The sequence below is a fragment of the Olea europaea genome, chromosome 7, assembly GCF_002742605.1.
Source record: "Olea europaea var. sylvestris chromosome 7, O_europaea_v1, whole genome shotgun sequence".
NCBI classification, from domain to species: Eukaryota; Viridiplantae; Streptophyta; class Magnoliopsida; order Lamiales; family Oleaceae; genus Olea; species Olea europaea.
In genome coordinates, this window is record NC_036243.1 from 3015493 (window position 1) to 3034228 (window position 18736).

Consider the following 18736-nt stretch of genomic DNA (forward strand, 5'->3'; position numbering starts at 1 on the left):
TGAAGAATATAATGCATTATTTTATGCAGCACCAACTGCCCCCACCAAACAACGTGAAACATGCAAAACTTTAGTCTTTTAACGTGAGTTGTTAAGCAGTGGCCACTGTATAAATAAATCATGTCATGCACCTTTTAACTCAAACATTGAAGATTTGAAGTCTTCTTAATTGCAATTTTATTAAGGTAAGTAATATCGATACTGATTTCTCCCATATCTATTATTTGATATCTGGCTTTAGAAATTCATAATAACATACAAAGTGCCTATATTTTTTTTTGCAGAGCAAGTGTAGGCGTTGATATACCAGCATCAGAATGAAGGTGAAGATTTTGAGCAGAAAGTTGATAAAGCCATGCACACCAACTCCTGAGACTCGTCAAAGATACAAAATTGCATCCATCGATGAGATTAATCCAACTATGAATGTCGTTGGCATTCTCTACTATCCATTCAATGACAAAATGGAACATGTACTTAACAAGATGGAAGAATCGCTGGCCCAAGTCTTGCCCCAGTTTTACCCTTTTGCCGGAAGATATATCAAAAAGGCATACTCGGTTGATTGTAACGATGAAGGTGCTGAATACGTAGAAGCTCAAGTGGATTCTGAGCTTCTTGATATTATTGGCTCTGGGGTGGAACCTGGGGAGCTAAATGATCTTCTTCCACTGGAAGTCGGTGCTGCTGATTTATTCACTGATCCAGTTTTGTCCATTCAAATAAACAAATTTAAATGTGGAGGGATAGCCATTGGTACATGCATTTCACATAGGATTGTTGATGCATGTTCACTTGGCATATTCTCGTAGCATGGTGACCACTCAATTTGATAGTAAAATCTTAGTTTTTCATTCGGATAATGGAACCGAATTTGCAAAGGGTCCCCTTCCTGCCTTCCTTCACGATAAGGGCATTATTCATCAGATTAGTTGTATTGGAACACCCCAACAAAATGGAGTGGTCGAAAGAAAAAAACAGACATATTCTGGAGACTACGAGAGCTCTCATGCTTCAAATGAATATTCCGAAGAAGTTTTGGTCACACGGAGTTCTAACAGTAGTTTACTTGATAAATAGGATCCTAAGTCGTGTTATCCATTTTCAGTCACCATTGGAAGTCTTAAAAGGGAGAAAACTTAACGTGTCTTACCTTTGAATATTTGGTTGTGTTTGTTTTGTGCACCACCAGTCTCTGCATCGCGATAAACTTAATCCTCGTTCCATTCGATGCGTCTTCTTCAGATATTCTTCGACAAGAAAAGGATATGTATGCTATGATCCTCAATCTCAGAAGCTATTTGTATCACGGGATGTGCAGTTTTCTGAGAATAAACCTTATTTTACAGTGCAAAGTTTGAACAAGAATTTACCTCAAAGGGAGAGTTTGAACGATCTGCTTTTGCTTCCCACTAAATGGACCTCTTCTTTCGACATTGCAAGCCCTAACCGAAATGAAACTACGATAAAGAATGGAGATATAGAAAGAACTGAACAAGATGGAAATAGTAGGGACACCGAATGTTCTAAGTCACCAGAACATGTACCAGATGCTCCAGAAGAGGTTCCTAAAAGGTCAAATAGAATATCCAAGGCTCCAGAAAAATTAAAGGACTTTGTTACTTATGAAGCCGTAAGTCAAGAGCCGAATAATTTTGGACAAGCAAATTCTAGTCCTATTTGGAAACAAGCGATGCAAGAAGAGCTACAAGCCCTTGATCATAACAACACTTGGTCGATTGTGAAACTATCTCTAGGAAAGAAGGCGGTAAGATGTCGCTGTGTTTATAAAACGAAGTTTCGAAGTGATCGATCTATTGAACGACATAAAGCACGTCTTGTTGCCAAGGGTTTTACTCAAACTTATGGAGTTGACAACAATGAGACATTTGCTCCAGTAGCCAAAATGAACACGTTTTGTGTTCTTTTATCTCTAGCCGTCAATCATGGTTGGAAATTGTTTCAGATGAATGTAAAGAATGCATTTATACATGGTGATCTTGAAGAAGAAGTTTACATGAGTATACCTCCTGGTCATCCATTGGAGGGTCGTATTGATCTCACATGCTAATTAAGAAAATCTATATATGGTCTTAAACAATCACCTCGTGCACGGTATGCTAAACTCAGTCACGTTCTTATCAAGAATGGTTTAGAGATAAGTAATGCTGATTCTTCCTTGTTCATGAAAAGAGGTATGAGTGGTACTATTATTGTTTTGATTTATGTTGATGATAAATTATTACTGGTGATGGCCTTGTTGAAATATCAAGGCTAAAAAATATTCTTCATACTCAATTTTCTATTGAAGATTTGGGAATTTTCTCGGACTAGAGATTGCATATTCAAAGAAGGGCATATTTCTCAATCAAAGAAAATATGTGTTGGATTTGTTACAAGATACTAGTAAATTAGGTGTCAAGCTAGCTCAAACGCCTATAGAGTGTAATTTAAAATTACTACTTGATGGCGACTCGATATCTGATGTGGGTCAATTTCAAAGATTGGTGGGCAGACTGATTTACCTCACAATTACTTGACCCGATATCTCATATGCTGTCAACCTGATTAGTCGTTTTATGCACTCTCCAAGAGTTGCACATATGGATGCTGTTAATCGAATTTTGCATTATCTTAAGGGGTCACCTGGAAAAGGTATATGGATGTGTAAGGATGGTCATTCTCTTATTACTGCATACATAGATGTGGATTAGGCTTCAGTACTATTGATAGACGATCTACAACAGGGTATTGCACGTTTGTTGGAGGAAATTTGGTGACATGGAAGAGTAAAAAGCAGAATGTTGTTGCACGCTCTAGTGTTGAAGAGTATCGGGCAATGGCTTCTACTACAAGTGAAATTATTTGGCTTCAATCTTTGAAAAAAGATTTGGGATTTGGCTCGTCACAACCCAGACAGATGTATTGCGATAATCAATCTACTATTCATATTGCTTCAAATTCAGTTTTTCATGAATGGACAAAACACATTGAAGTTGATTGTCATTTTATATGAGAACGAGTCCAAGCCAAGGTTATTTGTACTCCCTTCGTTCGTAGTAGTGAACAATTAGCTGACATTTTCACCAAAGGCTTGTCCACTACCAGATTTCATGAGATATTGTCCAAGTTGGGCTCCATCGATAGTTTCGCACCAACTTGAGAGGGAGTGTTGGAGAAGAGAGATATTTGAAGGATTTTCTAATATTGGAGAATATTATGGCGCAATCACGTTTTAGAAGATTTCCATAATTCGTTATTCTTTTTCATTGATTGCCTCATCCTTAATAAGGCAACTTTGGTGTAATGCGACTATATACGTTTCATTGTAGCTCCAAACATATGTAAATAATATACAAGCTCTCTCTTCTCCTGTGGATATAGGTTACTACACTGGCGCCGAACCACGTAATTCTTTGTGTTCTTTTTTAGTTTATTGAATTCTTCATTTATAGATCCCCACAATATGTGTTTTGAATCTTCATTTTTTAGGAAAATGATTTCTCCTCATTTTTATTTAACATATTTATTTTTTTACATGCCAAATGCTAACTAATTCAAATATGTTTGAATCATTTAAAAAGTAGAGTATTGAAATTCGTGAGGTGTATTGCATGAGGTTTCAGTTTTACTTAACTTTAATGGCTTTTGTGCAGTTTATTTTAGACTTTTTAAATGTTAATTAAATTAGTATCGTTCAGGTTTTTTACAAGATTGCGATTTTTCTGAATACAACATTTTACTTCCTCAACTTTAATCATGATTTGCTTCCAATTCTTGGCATTTAATGCTTCAAACCAATGATTTCCAGTTCTTAATATTGGTGCCCAAACCCACAACTCTTTATTGCATAGTTTTTTTGAATATATTGGATACTAGAAAGTAGAAAATGACAGTAATCAATGAGCTATCAATCGCCTTTTTTTTATTGCTTTATCCTTGTGCTTACATCACGTCATTAAGTGTGACAGTGGTCTAACAATATTTATCGTTTTTCCAATTTCATTCCAATTTCTCCAATTGCCACTAATATATTGATCTTCAGGCTCGTGTAAAATGGAAAAAGCGTACCAGTAGACGATATATTAGATATATTATTAAATCATTTTTGGACATAACTCATTAATGACACTTATAATTGTTTATTCAAACATGATAATGTCTTGTATATTGTAAGAAAGAACCTGTATTAGTTCGTCCATGGCAATTAAGGCTGACAAGTAAAATTTTACGTAGTTTTTCTAAGAGACCATTTGTGAAACTTCTATACAATTCCATGAATAATAATAGAATATAAAAAATAATTTAATGATTTTGAAATTTCATACAAGCTTTAGTTATTATTGATGAAATAAACTGAGAATGTAAATTACATTGCAATTATCAACGCATTATCAAATAGTGGGGAGAAGTTAAATTGTAGCAAATTTATTGATGTGCATTATCACATAGATCGATTCTCGATTTTAGTAAATTTTAAAGTGATAAATTAATTAAACTGAGGACTTAAGTTTAATTACACATTTCTTCTTGTCAAGTACCTTATGATATTTTTATTATGGATATCTTTGAAGAGAGTAGTACAACAATATTTGATGAATTAATTTGACTAACTCGAATTAATATGATACACTTTTATAATTGAATAATACTATTTGTAGTCTATTACTGTCGCAATTGTTCTACATCGCATACATGTGACGGTTAGCGATTTGATGCATAAGGTAATAATAAACTACTACATTAATGCATCAAATTACAAATCGTCATGTAAAATGTCACGTAGAGTGACTATTGCAGTGAGCGACTATGAATAGTATTACACTTCTTAATTTTATAAAACAACACATCGGGAAACTGCCCATTAGAAAAGGAGATTTCATTCCCAATATAGGATAAAATAAATAATATTATTTGCATTAAATGGTGATGAGTACACATAAAAAATTGATTCGTGTGCATCATTTAATTTATTGGAGTAACAAGTCCAACGTGGGTACATTATTTAATATTTTGGAGTAAAGAAACTTTAGTCATCGTCCTTATATGTGCCACAAAGAAAGTTATTTGGTACCAATAAAAAATTGAGCCACAAAGTTGTATTTATGTGAAGGGCCACTTTTTTCTCTCCTTTAAAGTAATGACCAAAGTAAAGACCCACATGCTTACTGAATCGAGACTCAATTTTGGAAATAAATTCAATGAATGCCAACGGAAAGACTCAAGTTGTTTACATCTTCATTGGAATCAATCATTAAGTATACTCGATACTTCTCGGCCAACAGAATTATAAAATAATATGAACATCAAGTTAAATGCATCAAATAAATTAAGTACATAAAAATTTAATTTACATTACAAATACCATATACCCTTAATGGGAATTTGGAGAGAGTTATAAGTGTGATTTTTGCACTTATCTGAATCTAGGAAAGTGAATATTTGAGAATCACTTTGATGGAATTACTACATAATTTGGTGAAATATTGATTGTCATATAGGATAAATTCGATTTTGAAGGCTAACGATCAAAAGAAGTGCATTGGCCCAAAAAAAAGACAAAAATTAACAATTTTAAAAGTTTGGAAACTTAATTACAAATCTTTCAAACATGATATGAACCAAAGATGGAAAATTAAAGATGATGTGGGCCAAATTGGCGGCATTTGAAGATGAAGGATCTCCATTTCAAACAAGGAAGCAATCGAGTTGAACAAATGAAGGAATGTAGAAACTAAAATGGAAAATGCAAAAAAGAAGGCCTTGCGATTGCCAGGAACCTTCCATGTGATGGCAAGGCGGTCTGACTATATACACCAATTACAATGGCCATAACCATGCGATCGCATGGTTCTTTTTGGTGTTTCTTTTTTCAATTGAGCATCTTTTTGGAATTCAAGTCACTCTTTTTAACCTACTTTAGGGGGTTAAATTTTGAGATACCAACCTTTAGAGAGAAAACAAGAGGAAAGATACAAAAATATACGTTCATATATGCAAACTCATGATTATTGATTGAATTTCGAATGAAGGAGAAGAATGCAGAATGACATTATTCAAGACGGATTGAAGAAACAATTCACGAGTTTCCATTTCTTTCTTTCTATAATTAAAACTAGGCTGATATTTCATTATTCAATTATGTATTTTTGTTACTTTATGATGCTATGAATATGAAACTCTGTTTTGATATTTTAATTCCAATTTCGAGGCTTTAACATTTGATGATTGTTTTAGCTTGAATGATTTTTTATAAGTTTAATGCTTTCAATTACTTTTCTAATAATTAAATTGATTTGTGATCATTTTTTATTTCGGGAGAAGGAATAAGGATTATAACACGTAATAACAATCATTATAAAGTACGATATGGAAAAAAGATATACCATTATGTTTTGCATGATTTAATCGAATGTTCTTATATTTTAATACATATTTACACATTTGCATCCATCATAGAGATATAATATGGTCATATGTGAGATTATATTGAATTATACTTGAGAGAGATTATTGAAAAATTAGGAACACTGATAGTCAAATTTAGATGAGTGTTATCATTATTTTGAATTGTTAAAACGTAACAATAAAGGGAGATTCGAAATCCTAATGCTCGTCATTAGCTGAGTTTATAAAAACTTCTTAGTGGTTCATTTAGTTTATCTTTTAGATATTTCTAGATTAATTAGCTATAACGCAAATCAATCATATTGTGGTATTCACTTGGAGAGAGATTAATTAAAATCAAATCGAATACTTGGCCCTCATGGGAACGATTGTTTATTTGCATTATATTACTTGATTACAATATCACACACTCAAAAAATTTTATTGATCAATTTTTTGTGTCGTTCTTAGATTTAAGAGGATTCATGACATATTAGTCATGATAAGGTTCGTCTTTGTATCAAATTAAATCATTTGTTCCACCGTTTGTGTGTGCCCCTCTCATTTGTTTGAATTTCATTCTTGCAAAAGTACTCCTCAAGATACTTAACTTGTTAGATATGATACTATACAATTGATACACACATCACCTATTATCCTTCATTTATGGCTATACTACTCAAATATCTAATCACATTCGCCCCCTTAGCTTTCATCTCTTATTGTCAATGTTGATCCAATAGAGTACTTTTATCATTGGTGATTTTTTTTTTTTTTTTTGTGTCTCTATGCATTTCACCGCTCAACCGAAAATTCCTTCTGCCCTATCAAGCACAAGGAAGCTAGTAACATTATCATTTATAGGCATATGTTTTACCTTTACATTATTCTTTTGCATGTTATCTCTAATGAGATGATACCGTCTCAACTTATACTTAGATTGCTGATGAAATCCCGATGTTTGTGCATAAACCTCACGAGTCTTTATTGCACAGTTTCCTAGTCTTATATTCGATGGAAAATCAACAAGATATCAATCGCGTTTTGTTCATTGCTTTATGCTTCTGCCTATATCAGACAATTAAGTGCGTAGTAGACTAACAATATCTCTTATTTTTCCAATTTCATTATAATTTCTTCGATTGCCACTAATCTATGATTCTTGAGACTTTTGCAAAATGGAAAAAAGTGTTCCATTAGATGATATATTAGATATAGTCTTAAATCGTTTTTGGACATAACTCATTAATAACAGTTATAATTTTTTTTTTATTTTTTTTTTTAATCCAAACTCAATAATGTATTGTGTATTTGAAAGAAGGAGCCTCTGTTAGTTCACCCTGGTATTTACCTGTCACAAGTAGAATTTTACATTAGCTTTTGTAGCTAAGTGACCATTTTTGAAACTTCAATTATATGAATAACAATTTATTGAGTTTGAAATTTCATTCAAACTTAATATTTGAAGGATTAGTCTCACCAACTCGAATTAATATGATATGATTTTTATTTTTATTTTTTTAATTTTATAATACAACGGGCCAGGAATCTGCCAATTAGAAAAGTAGATTTCTTTTTGGTATAGAATAAAATAAACAACATTATTTTCATTAAAAATGAGGGAGACATAAAAAAATGATTCAGTTACATTATTTAGTTTATTTGAGTAACGTGTCCAACGTTGATACATTATTTAATTTATTGGAGTAACGCGTCCAACATGGCACGTTATTTACTGCTTTGGAGTAACGCAACTTTGGTAATCGTCCTTATATGTGACACAAAGAAAATTATTTTGGTACCAATAAAAAATTGCGTATATATAAATAAAATAATAACACACATAAATCAAAAACTTTTCTTTCTTTATTAACTACACATTCTCCCAAAAATTACTTTTTCAAAATATATTATTTCCGAAATCTCATTATAATGGGGGCCAAACGAGGGCTAAATGTGAAGGGCCATTTTTTCCATCATAATTACTAGTCAATAAAAGCGTAATTAGAAATTTATTCTATTTAATTATTATCAATTCTAATAGTAAGTGGATTAACAAAAAAAGTAATAATAAGTTCGCATAAAGTAGGAGGAAAAATATGATATCTTGTACTTGTGTACACTGAAAATTTGAAAAATGAATAAGATTTCATCTTTAAATGTTGACATTTGCCATTTATATCAAATTTAATTCATGAATCTTAATAAAGCTTAATTCGTGCATTGCAATCTTAACTTTTTATAACTTTCTTTCATAAATGAGTAATTCGTATTAAAAGTCTGTATTATGATATTGATATAAATTTGCAATTACATGTACTACAAAAAAATTTGCACCTACAAGTATCCTATAGAGAGCAAACGTGACAACGGTAGCAAGCAAGATTTAAACAAAAAGGGTCACATCTATTAATTATTAATTAGCTATTGACAATCTTTTTCAAATAAAAAGAGGACATCCACCCTCGAGGGTGTTGATGATCACTTCCTTTTTAACGGAGGCTCTTTAGTGCTCTGATCGTGAAAATCATGGGAAAACATTGGCTTGCCTCGTACATGTGGTAGCTAACATTCGAGAAGGAACATCTTCACCTCTATCGAAATATTCTTTTGAAAAATTAGTGTCAATAGGAATTGAGGAATACACTGCACAAAAAACCAAAAGTTTGGACTTTGAACGCTTCGTTTCTGAATAATTCAAGAAGCAAAGCATTTTGTTAACTCTAAATGCGATTAATATATAGTAAGCATAAAAATTGGGGTTTCTACATTTGGACAGCTGTGGGTGGGTGATGACGACATGGGTGAGGATTTGGTATAGGAATCTACTCAAAATCTTGAAAATTATTGGAAAAATCTGCTACTCCAATCTCCTCGTCTTCCGTAATAACATTACGGTCTCCAATTTCCTCTTCACGTGCCTGGCAGGATTATCCAGCTCGACATTGGTTAATGAAGAATATAATGCATTATTTTATGCAGCACCAACTGCCCCCACCAAACAACGTGAAACATGCAAAACTTTAGTCTTTTAACGTGAGTTGTTAAGCAGTGGCCACTGTATAAATAAATCATGTCATGCACCTTTTAACTCATACATTGAAGATTTGAAGTCTTCTTAATTGCAATTTTATTAAGGTAAGTAATATCGATACTGATTTCTCCCATATCTATTTTTTGATATCTGGCTTTAGAAATTCATAATAACATACAAAGTGCCTATATTTTTTTTTGCAGAGCAAGTGTAGGCGTTGATATACCAGCATCAGAATGAAGGTGAAGATTTTGAGCAGAAAGTTGATAAAGCCATGCACACCAACTCCTGAGACTCGTCAAAGATACAAAATTGCATCCATCGATGAGATTAATCCAACTATGAATGTCGTTGGCATTCTCTACTATCCATTCAATGACAAAATGGAACATGTACTTAACAAGATGGAAGAATCGCTGGCCCAAGTCTTGCCCCAGTTTTACCCTTTTGCCGGAAGATATATCAAAAAGGCATACTCGGTTGATTGTAACGATGAAGGTGCTGAATACGTAGAAGCTCAAGTGGATTGTGAGCTTCTTGATATTATTGGCTCTGGGGTGGAACCTGGGGAGCTAAATGATCTTCTTCCACTGGAAGTCGGTGCTGCTGATTTATTCACTGATCCAGTTTTGTCCATTCAAATAAACAAATTTAAATGTGGAGGGATAGCCATTGGTACATGCATTTCACATAGGATTGTTGATGCATGTTCACTTGGCATATTCTTATCTGCATGGACAAAGGCCACCCGAGGAGACTCCACTGGTGAACCCATTATCCCAAATTTTGATTCCCCATTTTACTTTCCGGGTCGGAATCTAGGTGAGCTTGATTTTGGAACCACAAGAACTAGGGACTCTACCATTGTGACCAAGAGGATCTTATTCGGTAAGAAGATGATAGCAAACCTAAGAGACAGAGTGAGCCACTTGTACGTAAAAAGAGAACGTCCACCCTCGAGGGTGTTGATGGTTACTTCCTTTTTAACGGAGGCACTTTTGCGCTCGGATCGCGCAAAACTTGGGAAACCACGGGCTTGCCTCATACATGTGGCGGCTAATATTCGAGAAAGAACAATTCCACCTTTATCGAAATATTCTTGTGGAAACTTAGTGTCAATGGGACTTGAGGAATACGCTGCAGAAGAAACCAAGAGTTTGGACTTTGAACGCTTGGTTCCTATAGTGGATAGTGCAACAAGAAAAGCCGTTGCGGAATGTACCAACTTATTGTCTGATGGTGAGTTTGGATACAAAGTCATGGTTGATGAATATATCGATATATGTGAAAAATCGAATGACGATAACTTGAACTGCTTATGGTTTACTGACTGGTCTAAGTTCGGATATTATGAAAAGGATTTTGGTTTCGGAACACCCATTTGGACAAGCATTGTGAATATTCCAGTGAAGAACCTTATCATATTGATGAATACCAAAGAGGACGATGGAATTGAAGCATGGTTGCATTTGCACAAGGAAGACATGCCTTATTTCGAACAAGATGAGGAAATCAAAAAACTCGTTACTTAGTTTCAAAAAGTCATCGTCAATGAGATTCAAATGAAGCCATCGTTTGTGGGAGTCAAATAAAGTGTCTTGTAATTTTATTTCAGCTTCATTTGGAGTCTTGGACGATGAGGAATCTGCTGTAACTTAAGAATAAAAATTTTATCCTTTCATATTAGAACTTTTAACTTTCAATTTTAACATAAAATTAAAGTATCATAGTACACAAAAATCCTCCATATACATTCTATTTATATATTTTGACAACTCGATAAAAGTTCGTTCTTTATCTCCCTGTGGTCATGCCCATAAAAAGAGAACCGGCCGTAAACCACATAAATATTATCTTGGAGCCGAGTAGCATTGAATGTATCCGTAAGAAGGGAAGGCAATATGACTTTAGATTATGGGGAAAAATTGGTGATTTGTGTATATTCAAGGTGTATCTCAAGTTATATGTATCAAGTGGCATGAAAATCAATCCCTTTTATAGGGAAAATTTTAACCCTACATTCATGGAAATAAATCCAACTTGTATACAAGTTACACTATAGCATTAAGGGGTTTTAATTTTGTTAAAAAACCGAAAATTAAATGATTGAAAGATTGACACTAATTTTTACTTCTATCATTTATATCTATTTTTCTTCCAAAAATTTTAGTGGTAGCTATAAGAATTATAGATATTTCTCACCACCTCCTTAAACCATTCTCCAATTAATTATTAGGAGCTTAAGGCATCATTATGATAGCCCTTGCTGAATTCTTTCAGCTCATATACACACAAAGTTGTGCATATAAATGTGATGCTAGAAAAGATTTAACTCTAAATGTGTGTCGAAGCGAAAAGCGAGAATTCTTGCGAGGTGTAGGTCACACGCACCCTTGGAGGACTCACCTATATAAGAGTTGCCATAAAGTTGTGACTATAAGATTGTGCTATTCTCTAGTGACTTACTAGAATCAAGATTAGAGCGCATAGTCATTAAGAATGCTACCCGCTATGAACTAGAGCATAAATTAATACTGTATGTGAAACAATTGAAGTTTGGTCAAAGGGACGTAATTCAAGGCTATTATAGCTCCCTCAAAAGGAAATTAATATCGCTAAGTGAGGTTCAAGTCCAAAAGACACATACACACACATAACTTGAGACACAACTTAAATACACACAAATCACCCATTTCCCAACGAAATCTTGTTTGTTAATTATACGTTGTTTCTGTTTGATTGTGTTTCATCAATAATAATGTTTATAAGGTTTCTATGTGAATTTTATGTCATTTCTTTGGATGCAGTTTGTTCTGGATAGTCAACAGTATAAGAATGTCTTCAAGAGGTTCTGTATTTATAAATAACATCTTACGCGTATTTAAGTGTATCTTTAAATTTAGATATTAAATTTTTTTTATAGACTCCAACAATTCTGTGTTTTGACTCTTCCTTTTTTTTTTTTGTTAAAGAAAATGATTTTTCCTCATTTTTGTTGAACATATATATTTATTTTTTACACGCGATATGTTATTAATTCAAATATGATTTGAATTATTTAAGAAGTAGAGTATTGAAATCTGTGATGTGTATTGCATGAGGTTTCAACTTTACTTATTTTAATGGCTTTTGTGCAGTTTATTTTAGGCTTTTTAATTGTTAATTAAGTTAGGATTAGATTTTTTTTTTTTTACGAGATTGCGATTTTTCTAATTATAACTGTCTAAACTCTAATCATGCTTTGCTTTCAATTCTTGGTATTTGATGCTTCAAACCAACGATATATTTCAAGTTCTTGATATTGGTGCACAAACCCTCAAATCTTAATTTATTGCTTAATTTTTTAGTCTTATGAATATATGGATAGTAAAACATGATCATGCTGAGGTAATTGATGGGAAATCAACGAAGATATCGATCGCGTTTTGTTCAATGCTTTATGTTTGTGCTTACGCCACGTCATTATCTGTGACAGTTGACAAACCCACTAATCTATGGTTCTTCAGCCCTGTGCAAAATGGAAAAAGCGTACCAGTGGATGATATATTTGATATAGTATTAAATGATTTTTGGGCATAACTCATTAATGACACTTATAATTGTTTATTCAAACATGGTAATGTCTTATATATTGTAAGAAAGAACCTGTGTTGGTTCATCGTGATATTTAAGTAAGATTTTATGTTGGTTTTTATAACAGTGACCATTTACGAAACTTCTATAAATTTCCACGATCAATTGTATATGAAAAACAATTTATTGATTTTGAAATTTTATACAAACATGAGTTATTGTTGATGAAATAAACTGAGAATCTAAATTACATTGCAATTATACTTTTGGAGATTGGAGAAAAGGTTCAGTGATTGATAGTAGGGAGAAATTAAATGGTAACAAATTTATTTTCATATGCATTGTCACAGGATCCATTCCCGATTATATTTACACAATTTTTATTTCTTACACAACATTTTAATTGCATTTAATGTTCTTAATCTTTGTTAATTATAGCACTTATGTCCCTAATAATTTTTCATATCATTCTTATTCTCAAATTTAAATTAATGAAATACATCGTGAACAAAACTCATCCTTTAAAGTAATGACCAAAGTAAAGACCCACATGCTTACTAAATCGAGATTCAATTTTGGAAATAAACTCAATGAATACATAAGAAAGACTCAAATTGTTTAAATTTTCATTAAAATCAATCATTAAGTATACTCTCTACTTCTCGGCCAGCAAAATTATAAAATAATATGAACATTAAGTTAAATTTATCAAATAAATTAAGTATATAGATATTTAATTTTATGTTACAAAAACCATAAACCCATATATGGGAATTTGGAGAGAGTTCATAAGTGTGATTTTTTGCACTTATCCGAATCTAGGAAAGTGAATATTTGGGAGTCACTTTGATGGAATTACTACATAATTTAGCTATATATTGATTGTTATAGAATAAATTAGATGTTGAAGGCTAATGATAAAAAGAAGGAAAAAAAAAAGACAAAATTTAACAATTCTAGAAGTTTGGAAACTTAATTACAAATCTTTCAAACATGATATGAACCAAAGATGGAAAATTAAGGACGACGTGGGCCAAATTGGAGGCATTTGAAGATGAAGGATCCCTATTTCAAACTAGGAAGCATTCAAGTTGAACAAATGAAGGAATATAGAAACTAAAATGGAAAAGGCCAAAAAGAAGGCCTTGCGATTGCAAGGAACCTTCCATGTGATCGCAAGGTGGTTTGACTATTTGCTTGTGCTACAATAGTAGCCACGCCAATTACAATAGTCATAACAATGTGATTGCATGGTTCTTTCCGGTGTTTCTTTTATCGATTGAGCATCTTTTTGGAATTCAAGTCAAACTCTTTTCAATCTACTTTTTTTTGGGGGGGGGGGGGGGAAAATTTACCAACTTTTTATTTGTAGATCCACAATATCTCGTAAAATTAACCCCAACTTACAACGTATCAAACCAGTTGGGGGGGGGGGGGGGGGGGGACAAATTTTTAGATACCAACCTTTAGAGAGAAAACAGGAGGAAAGATACAAAATTATACATTCATAAATGCAAACTCATTTTTATTGAATGAATTTCGGATGAAGGAAATGAATGCAGAATGACATTATTCAAGAAGCATTGGAGAAATAATTCTCAAGTTTTCCTTTCTTTCTTTCTATAATTAAAACTCGGGTGATATCTCAATATTCAATTATGTATTTTTGTTACTTTATGATGCTAGGCTAAATTTCTAGTCACTAAGGATGAATACAAACTTTTATTTTGACATTTTAATTCCAATTTCGAGACTTTGACATTTGATGATTGTTTTAGCTTGAATATTTTTTATAAGTTTAATGCTTTCAATTAATTTTCTAATAATTAAATTGATTTGTGATCTTTGTTTATTTCAAGAAAAGAATAAGGATTATAGTGCGTAACAACGATCATTATAAAGTACAATATGGGATAGAGATATACCATTATGTCTTGCATGATTTAAATGAATGTTATTATATTTTAATAAATGTTTACATATTTGCTTCCATCATAGAGATATAATATGGTCATATGTGAGATTAGATTTAATTATACTTGAGAGTGATTATTGAAAAAAAATAGGAACATTGATCGTCAAATTTAAACGAATGTTATCATTATTTTGAATTGTTGTTGAAATGAGACAATAAAGGGAGATTCGAAGTCCTGATCCTTTTCATTAGCTGAGTTTATAAAAATTTCTTACTAGGTCGTTTAGTTTAGCTTTTAGATATTTCTACATTAATTAGCTATAATGCAAATCAATCATATTGCCCTATTCACTTAGAGACAGTTTAATTTAAATCAAATTAAATACTTGGTCCTCATGGGAGTGATAATTTATTTACATTATATTACTTGATTACAATATCACACACGAAAAAAAATTTATCAATCAAAATTTTTGTGTCCTTAGATTTAAGAGGAATCATGAAATATCAAGTCATGCTAAGGTTCGTCTTTGTATCGAATTATATAATTTGTTCCATCGTTTGTGTGTGCCCTTGTCATTCATTTGAATTTCATTCTCGCAAAAGTACTCCTCGAGATACTTAACTCATTAGCCACGATACTAGACAAATTGATGCGCACATTACCTAGTATCCTTCATTTACGACTATACTACTCGAATATCAAATCTCATTCGCTCCCTTAGCTTTCATCTCTTAGTCTTGTTAGTGGGTTGGCATTTAACTCGTATCTACCATTGGTGCTTGACACGTTTCGAATCCAAGAAAGTGATTCATAATGGGTCATGTCAAACTCTCTATTTATAAAGAGTGTTTTTTGCATATTAGAGAGAATCTTAAATTTGTAGAATAACTTATATTTATAAGCTCTATAATACTCTTTATTTTAACAAGTATGTTGGTTGTTCATAGGGAAACCATTCACATGTAAGGGGGTGGGTGAATTTTTTATTTTTTATTTTTTAAATAATCACCCACCCCCCACTCCACCCACCTCAGATGTGCCTAGTCCACAAGCCTGTACAGCCATCATTTTACTTATTTTAAGGAAACATATATTGATTTCTTCATCTTCTATTAACATATATTTTTAACATGTCGTTGGCTAATTAATTAAAATATGATCTGAAAAAAGAAGAGAAGTAATTCGCCAACATTAAATGCGATTATTGTATAGTAAGCATAAGAAGTGGGGTCTCCCTGTTTGGACAGCTGTGGGTACGACTATATGGGTGAGCTTTTGGTATGGGAATCTCCTCAAAATCTTGAAAATTATTAGAAAAATCTGCTACTCCAATCTCCTCGTCTTCCGTAATAACATTACGGTCTCCAATTTCCTCTTCACCTTCTTTTATAAATTACTTGGATCATCCAGCTTGATATTAGTTAATGAAGAAGATAATGAATTATTTTGTGCAGCACCAACTGCCCCCACCAAACAACGTGAAACATGCAAAACTATAGTCTTTTGACGTGCGTTGTTAAGCAATGGCCACCATATAAATAAATCATGTCATGCACCTTCTAACTCGCACATTGAAGATTTGAAGTCTTCTTAATTACCATTTTATTAAGGTAAGTAACATAGACACTGATTTCTCGCGTATCTATTATCAGATATCTTGCTTTAGAAATTGATAATAACATAACAGTGTCTGCATTATTTTGTAGCATCAGAATGAAGGTGAAGATTTTGAGCAGAAAGTTGATAAAGCCATGCACACCAACTCCGGAGAATCGTCGAAGTTACAAAATTGCATCCATCGATGAGATTAATCCAACTATGAATGTCGTTGGCATTCTCTACTATCCATTCAATGACAAAATGGAACATGTACTTAAAAATATGGAAGAATCTCTGGCCCAAGTCTTGCCCCAGTTTTACCCTTTTGCCGGAAGATATATCAAAAAGGCATACTCGGTTGATTGTAACGATGAAGGTGCTGAGTACGTAGAAGCTCAAGTGGATTGTGAGCTTCTTGATATTATTGGCTCTGGGGTGGAACCTGGGGAGCTAAATGATCTTCTTCCACTAGAAGTCGGTGCTGCTGATGAATTCACAGATCCAATTTTGTCCATTCAAATAAACAAATTTAAATGTGGAGGGATAGCCATTGGTGCATGCATTTCACATAGGATTGTTGATGCATGTTCACTTGGCATATTCTTATCTGCATGGACAAAGGCCACCCGAGGAGACTCCACTGGTGAACCCATTATCCCAAATTTTGATTCCCCATTTTACTTTCCAGGTCGGAATCTAGGTGAGCTTGATTTTGGAACCTCAAGAACTAGGGACTCTAACATTGTGACCAAGAGGATCTTATTCGGTAAGAAGGTGATAGCAAACCTAAGAGACAGAGTTAACCACTTGTACGTAAAAAGAGAACGTCCACCCTCGAGGGTGTTGATGGTTACTTCCTTTTTAACGGAGGCACTTTTGCGCTCTGATCGCGCAAAACTTGGGAAACCACGGGCTTGCCTCATACATGTGGCAGCTAATATTCGAGAAAGAACAATTCCACCTTTGTCGAAATATTCTTGTGGAAACTTAGTGTCAATGGGACTTGAGGAATACGCTGCAGAAGAAACCAAGAGTTTGGACTTTGAACGCTTGGTTCCTATAGTGGATAGTGCAACAAGAAAAGCCGTTGCGGAATGTACCAACTTATTGTCTGATGGTGAGTTTGGATACAAAGTCATGGTTGATGAATACATAGATATATGTGAAAAATCGAATGACGATAACTTGAACTGCTTATGGTTTACTGACTGGTCTAAGTTCGGATATTATGAAAAGGATTTTGGTTTCGGAACACCCATTTGGACAAGCATTGTGAATATTCCAGTGAAGAACCTTATCATATTGATGAATACCAAAGAGGACGATGGAATTGAAGCATGGTTGCATTTGCACAAGGAAGACATGCCTTATTTCGAACAAGATGAGGAAATCAAAAAACTCGTTACTTAGTTTCAAAAAGTCATCGTCAATGAGATTCAAATGAAGCCATCGTTTGTGGGAGTCAAATAAAGTGTCTTGTAATTTTATTTCAGCTTCATTTTGAGTCTTGGACGATGACGAATCTTGTTTGTTAATTATATGTTGTTTCAGTTTGATTGTGTTTCATCAATAATAATGTTCACAAGGTTTCTATGTGAATTTTATGTCATTTCTTTCGACTCGGTTTGTTCTAGATGGTCAACAGTATAAGAATGTATTTAAGAGGTTTTCTATTTATAAATAACATCTTATGCATATTTAAGAATAGGGGTAAACGTGGTTCGATTTGGACGGTTTGTATTATATTTTTAACTCAAACCATTTTATGCGGTTTGAAATTTTTCCAAACCAAACTATACAATTTCATTTTGCGAACCAAACCAAATCAAACCCTAATTTACGGTTTGGTTCTATTTTAATTCACGGTTTACTTTTCCACATTGTTGTAATATATTTAAAATAAGTTAGCATATAAGTTTATATAAGAACTAATAATTTTAAATGTTAAATTACATTCAAATTTTTCATGAAATTTGTGAATAAATTATTATCAAAATTGGTTACTAAAAGATATTAATATAACCAATGCATATTTCCTCATTTTTATTTAATTTTTCTTGTTTGATTTTTATATTGTCACATAGCGGTTGGTGAATGTAGAGTCACATTTTGATATTATAGTTTGGTTAAAATTCCCTTCGTCTTACTACTGAGATGTTAAATAAGAATTAAACAAGATAAGTTTAGATGTACAAGGATTGATAGAAATTAGGCTTAATGGGAA

At 32.9% G+C, this 18736-nt stretch overlaps 2 protein-coding genes across 3 annotated transcripts; both read left to right on the forward strand.

The window, feature by feature from the left end:
• The first annotated feature begins 152 nt into the window (after positions 1-152).
• LOC111396706 (pelargonidin 3-O-(6-caffeoylglucoside) 5-O-(6-O-malonylglucoside) 4'''-malonyltransferase-like) lies at positions 153-18121 on the forward strand. Of its 2 annotated transcripts, XM_023023175.1 has the most exons (3): positions 153-185; positions 285-766; positions 17076-18121. In XM_023023175.1, the coding sequence occupies exons 2-3, from the start codon at positions 318-320 to the stop codon at positions 17920-17922; spliced, it is 1296 nt and encodes a 431-aa protein (XP_022878943.1). In that variant the 5' UTR covers positions 153-185; positions 285-317; the 3' UTR covers positions 17923-18121. The 2 variants fall into 2 exon arrangements, with proteins under 2 accessions (XP_022878943.1, XP_022878942.1); XM_023023174.1 differs by lacking the exons at positions 153-185; positions 285-766 and adding an exon at positions 16466-16523 and having other exon boundaries at positions 16620-18121.
• LOC111396707 (pelargonidin 3-O-(6-caffeoylglucoside) 5-O-(6-O-malonylglucoside) 4'''-malonyltransferase-like) lies at positions 9468-11112 on the forward strand. Its single transcript, XM_023023177.1, has 2 exons — positions 9468-9525; positions 9625-11112. Exon 2 carries the CDS (start codon positions 9658-9660, stop codon positions 10951-10953), a length of 1296 nt encoding a protein of 431 aa, XP_022878945.1. The 5' UTR covers positions 9468-9525; positions 9625-9657; the 3' UTR covers positions 10954-11112.
• Positions 18122-18736: the final 615 nt, after the last annotated feature.

Excerpts from the sequence above, each read along its gene's own strand:
- LOC111396707 (XM_023023177.1), top strand. The coding sequence starts at position 9,658 with ATGAAGGTGAAGATTTTGAGCAGAAAGTTGATAAAGCCATGCACACCA.
- LOC111396706 (XM_023023175.1), top strand. The coding sequence starts at position 318 with ATGAAGGTGAAGATTTTGAGCAGAAAGTTGATAAAGCCATGCACACCA. Across the intron at positions 767-17,075 it reads ATAGCCATTGGTACATGCAT|TTCACATAGGATTGTTGATG; the intron begins TTCACATAGGAT and ends TGGTGCATGCAT.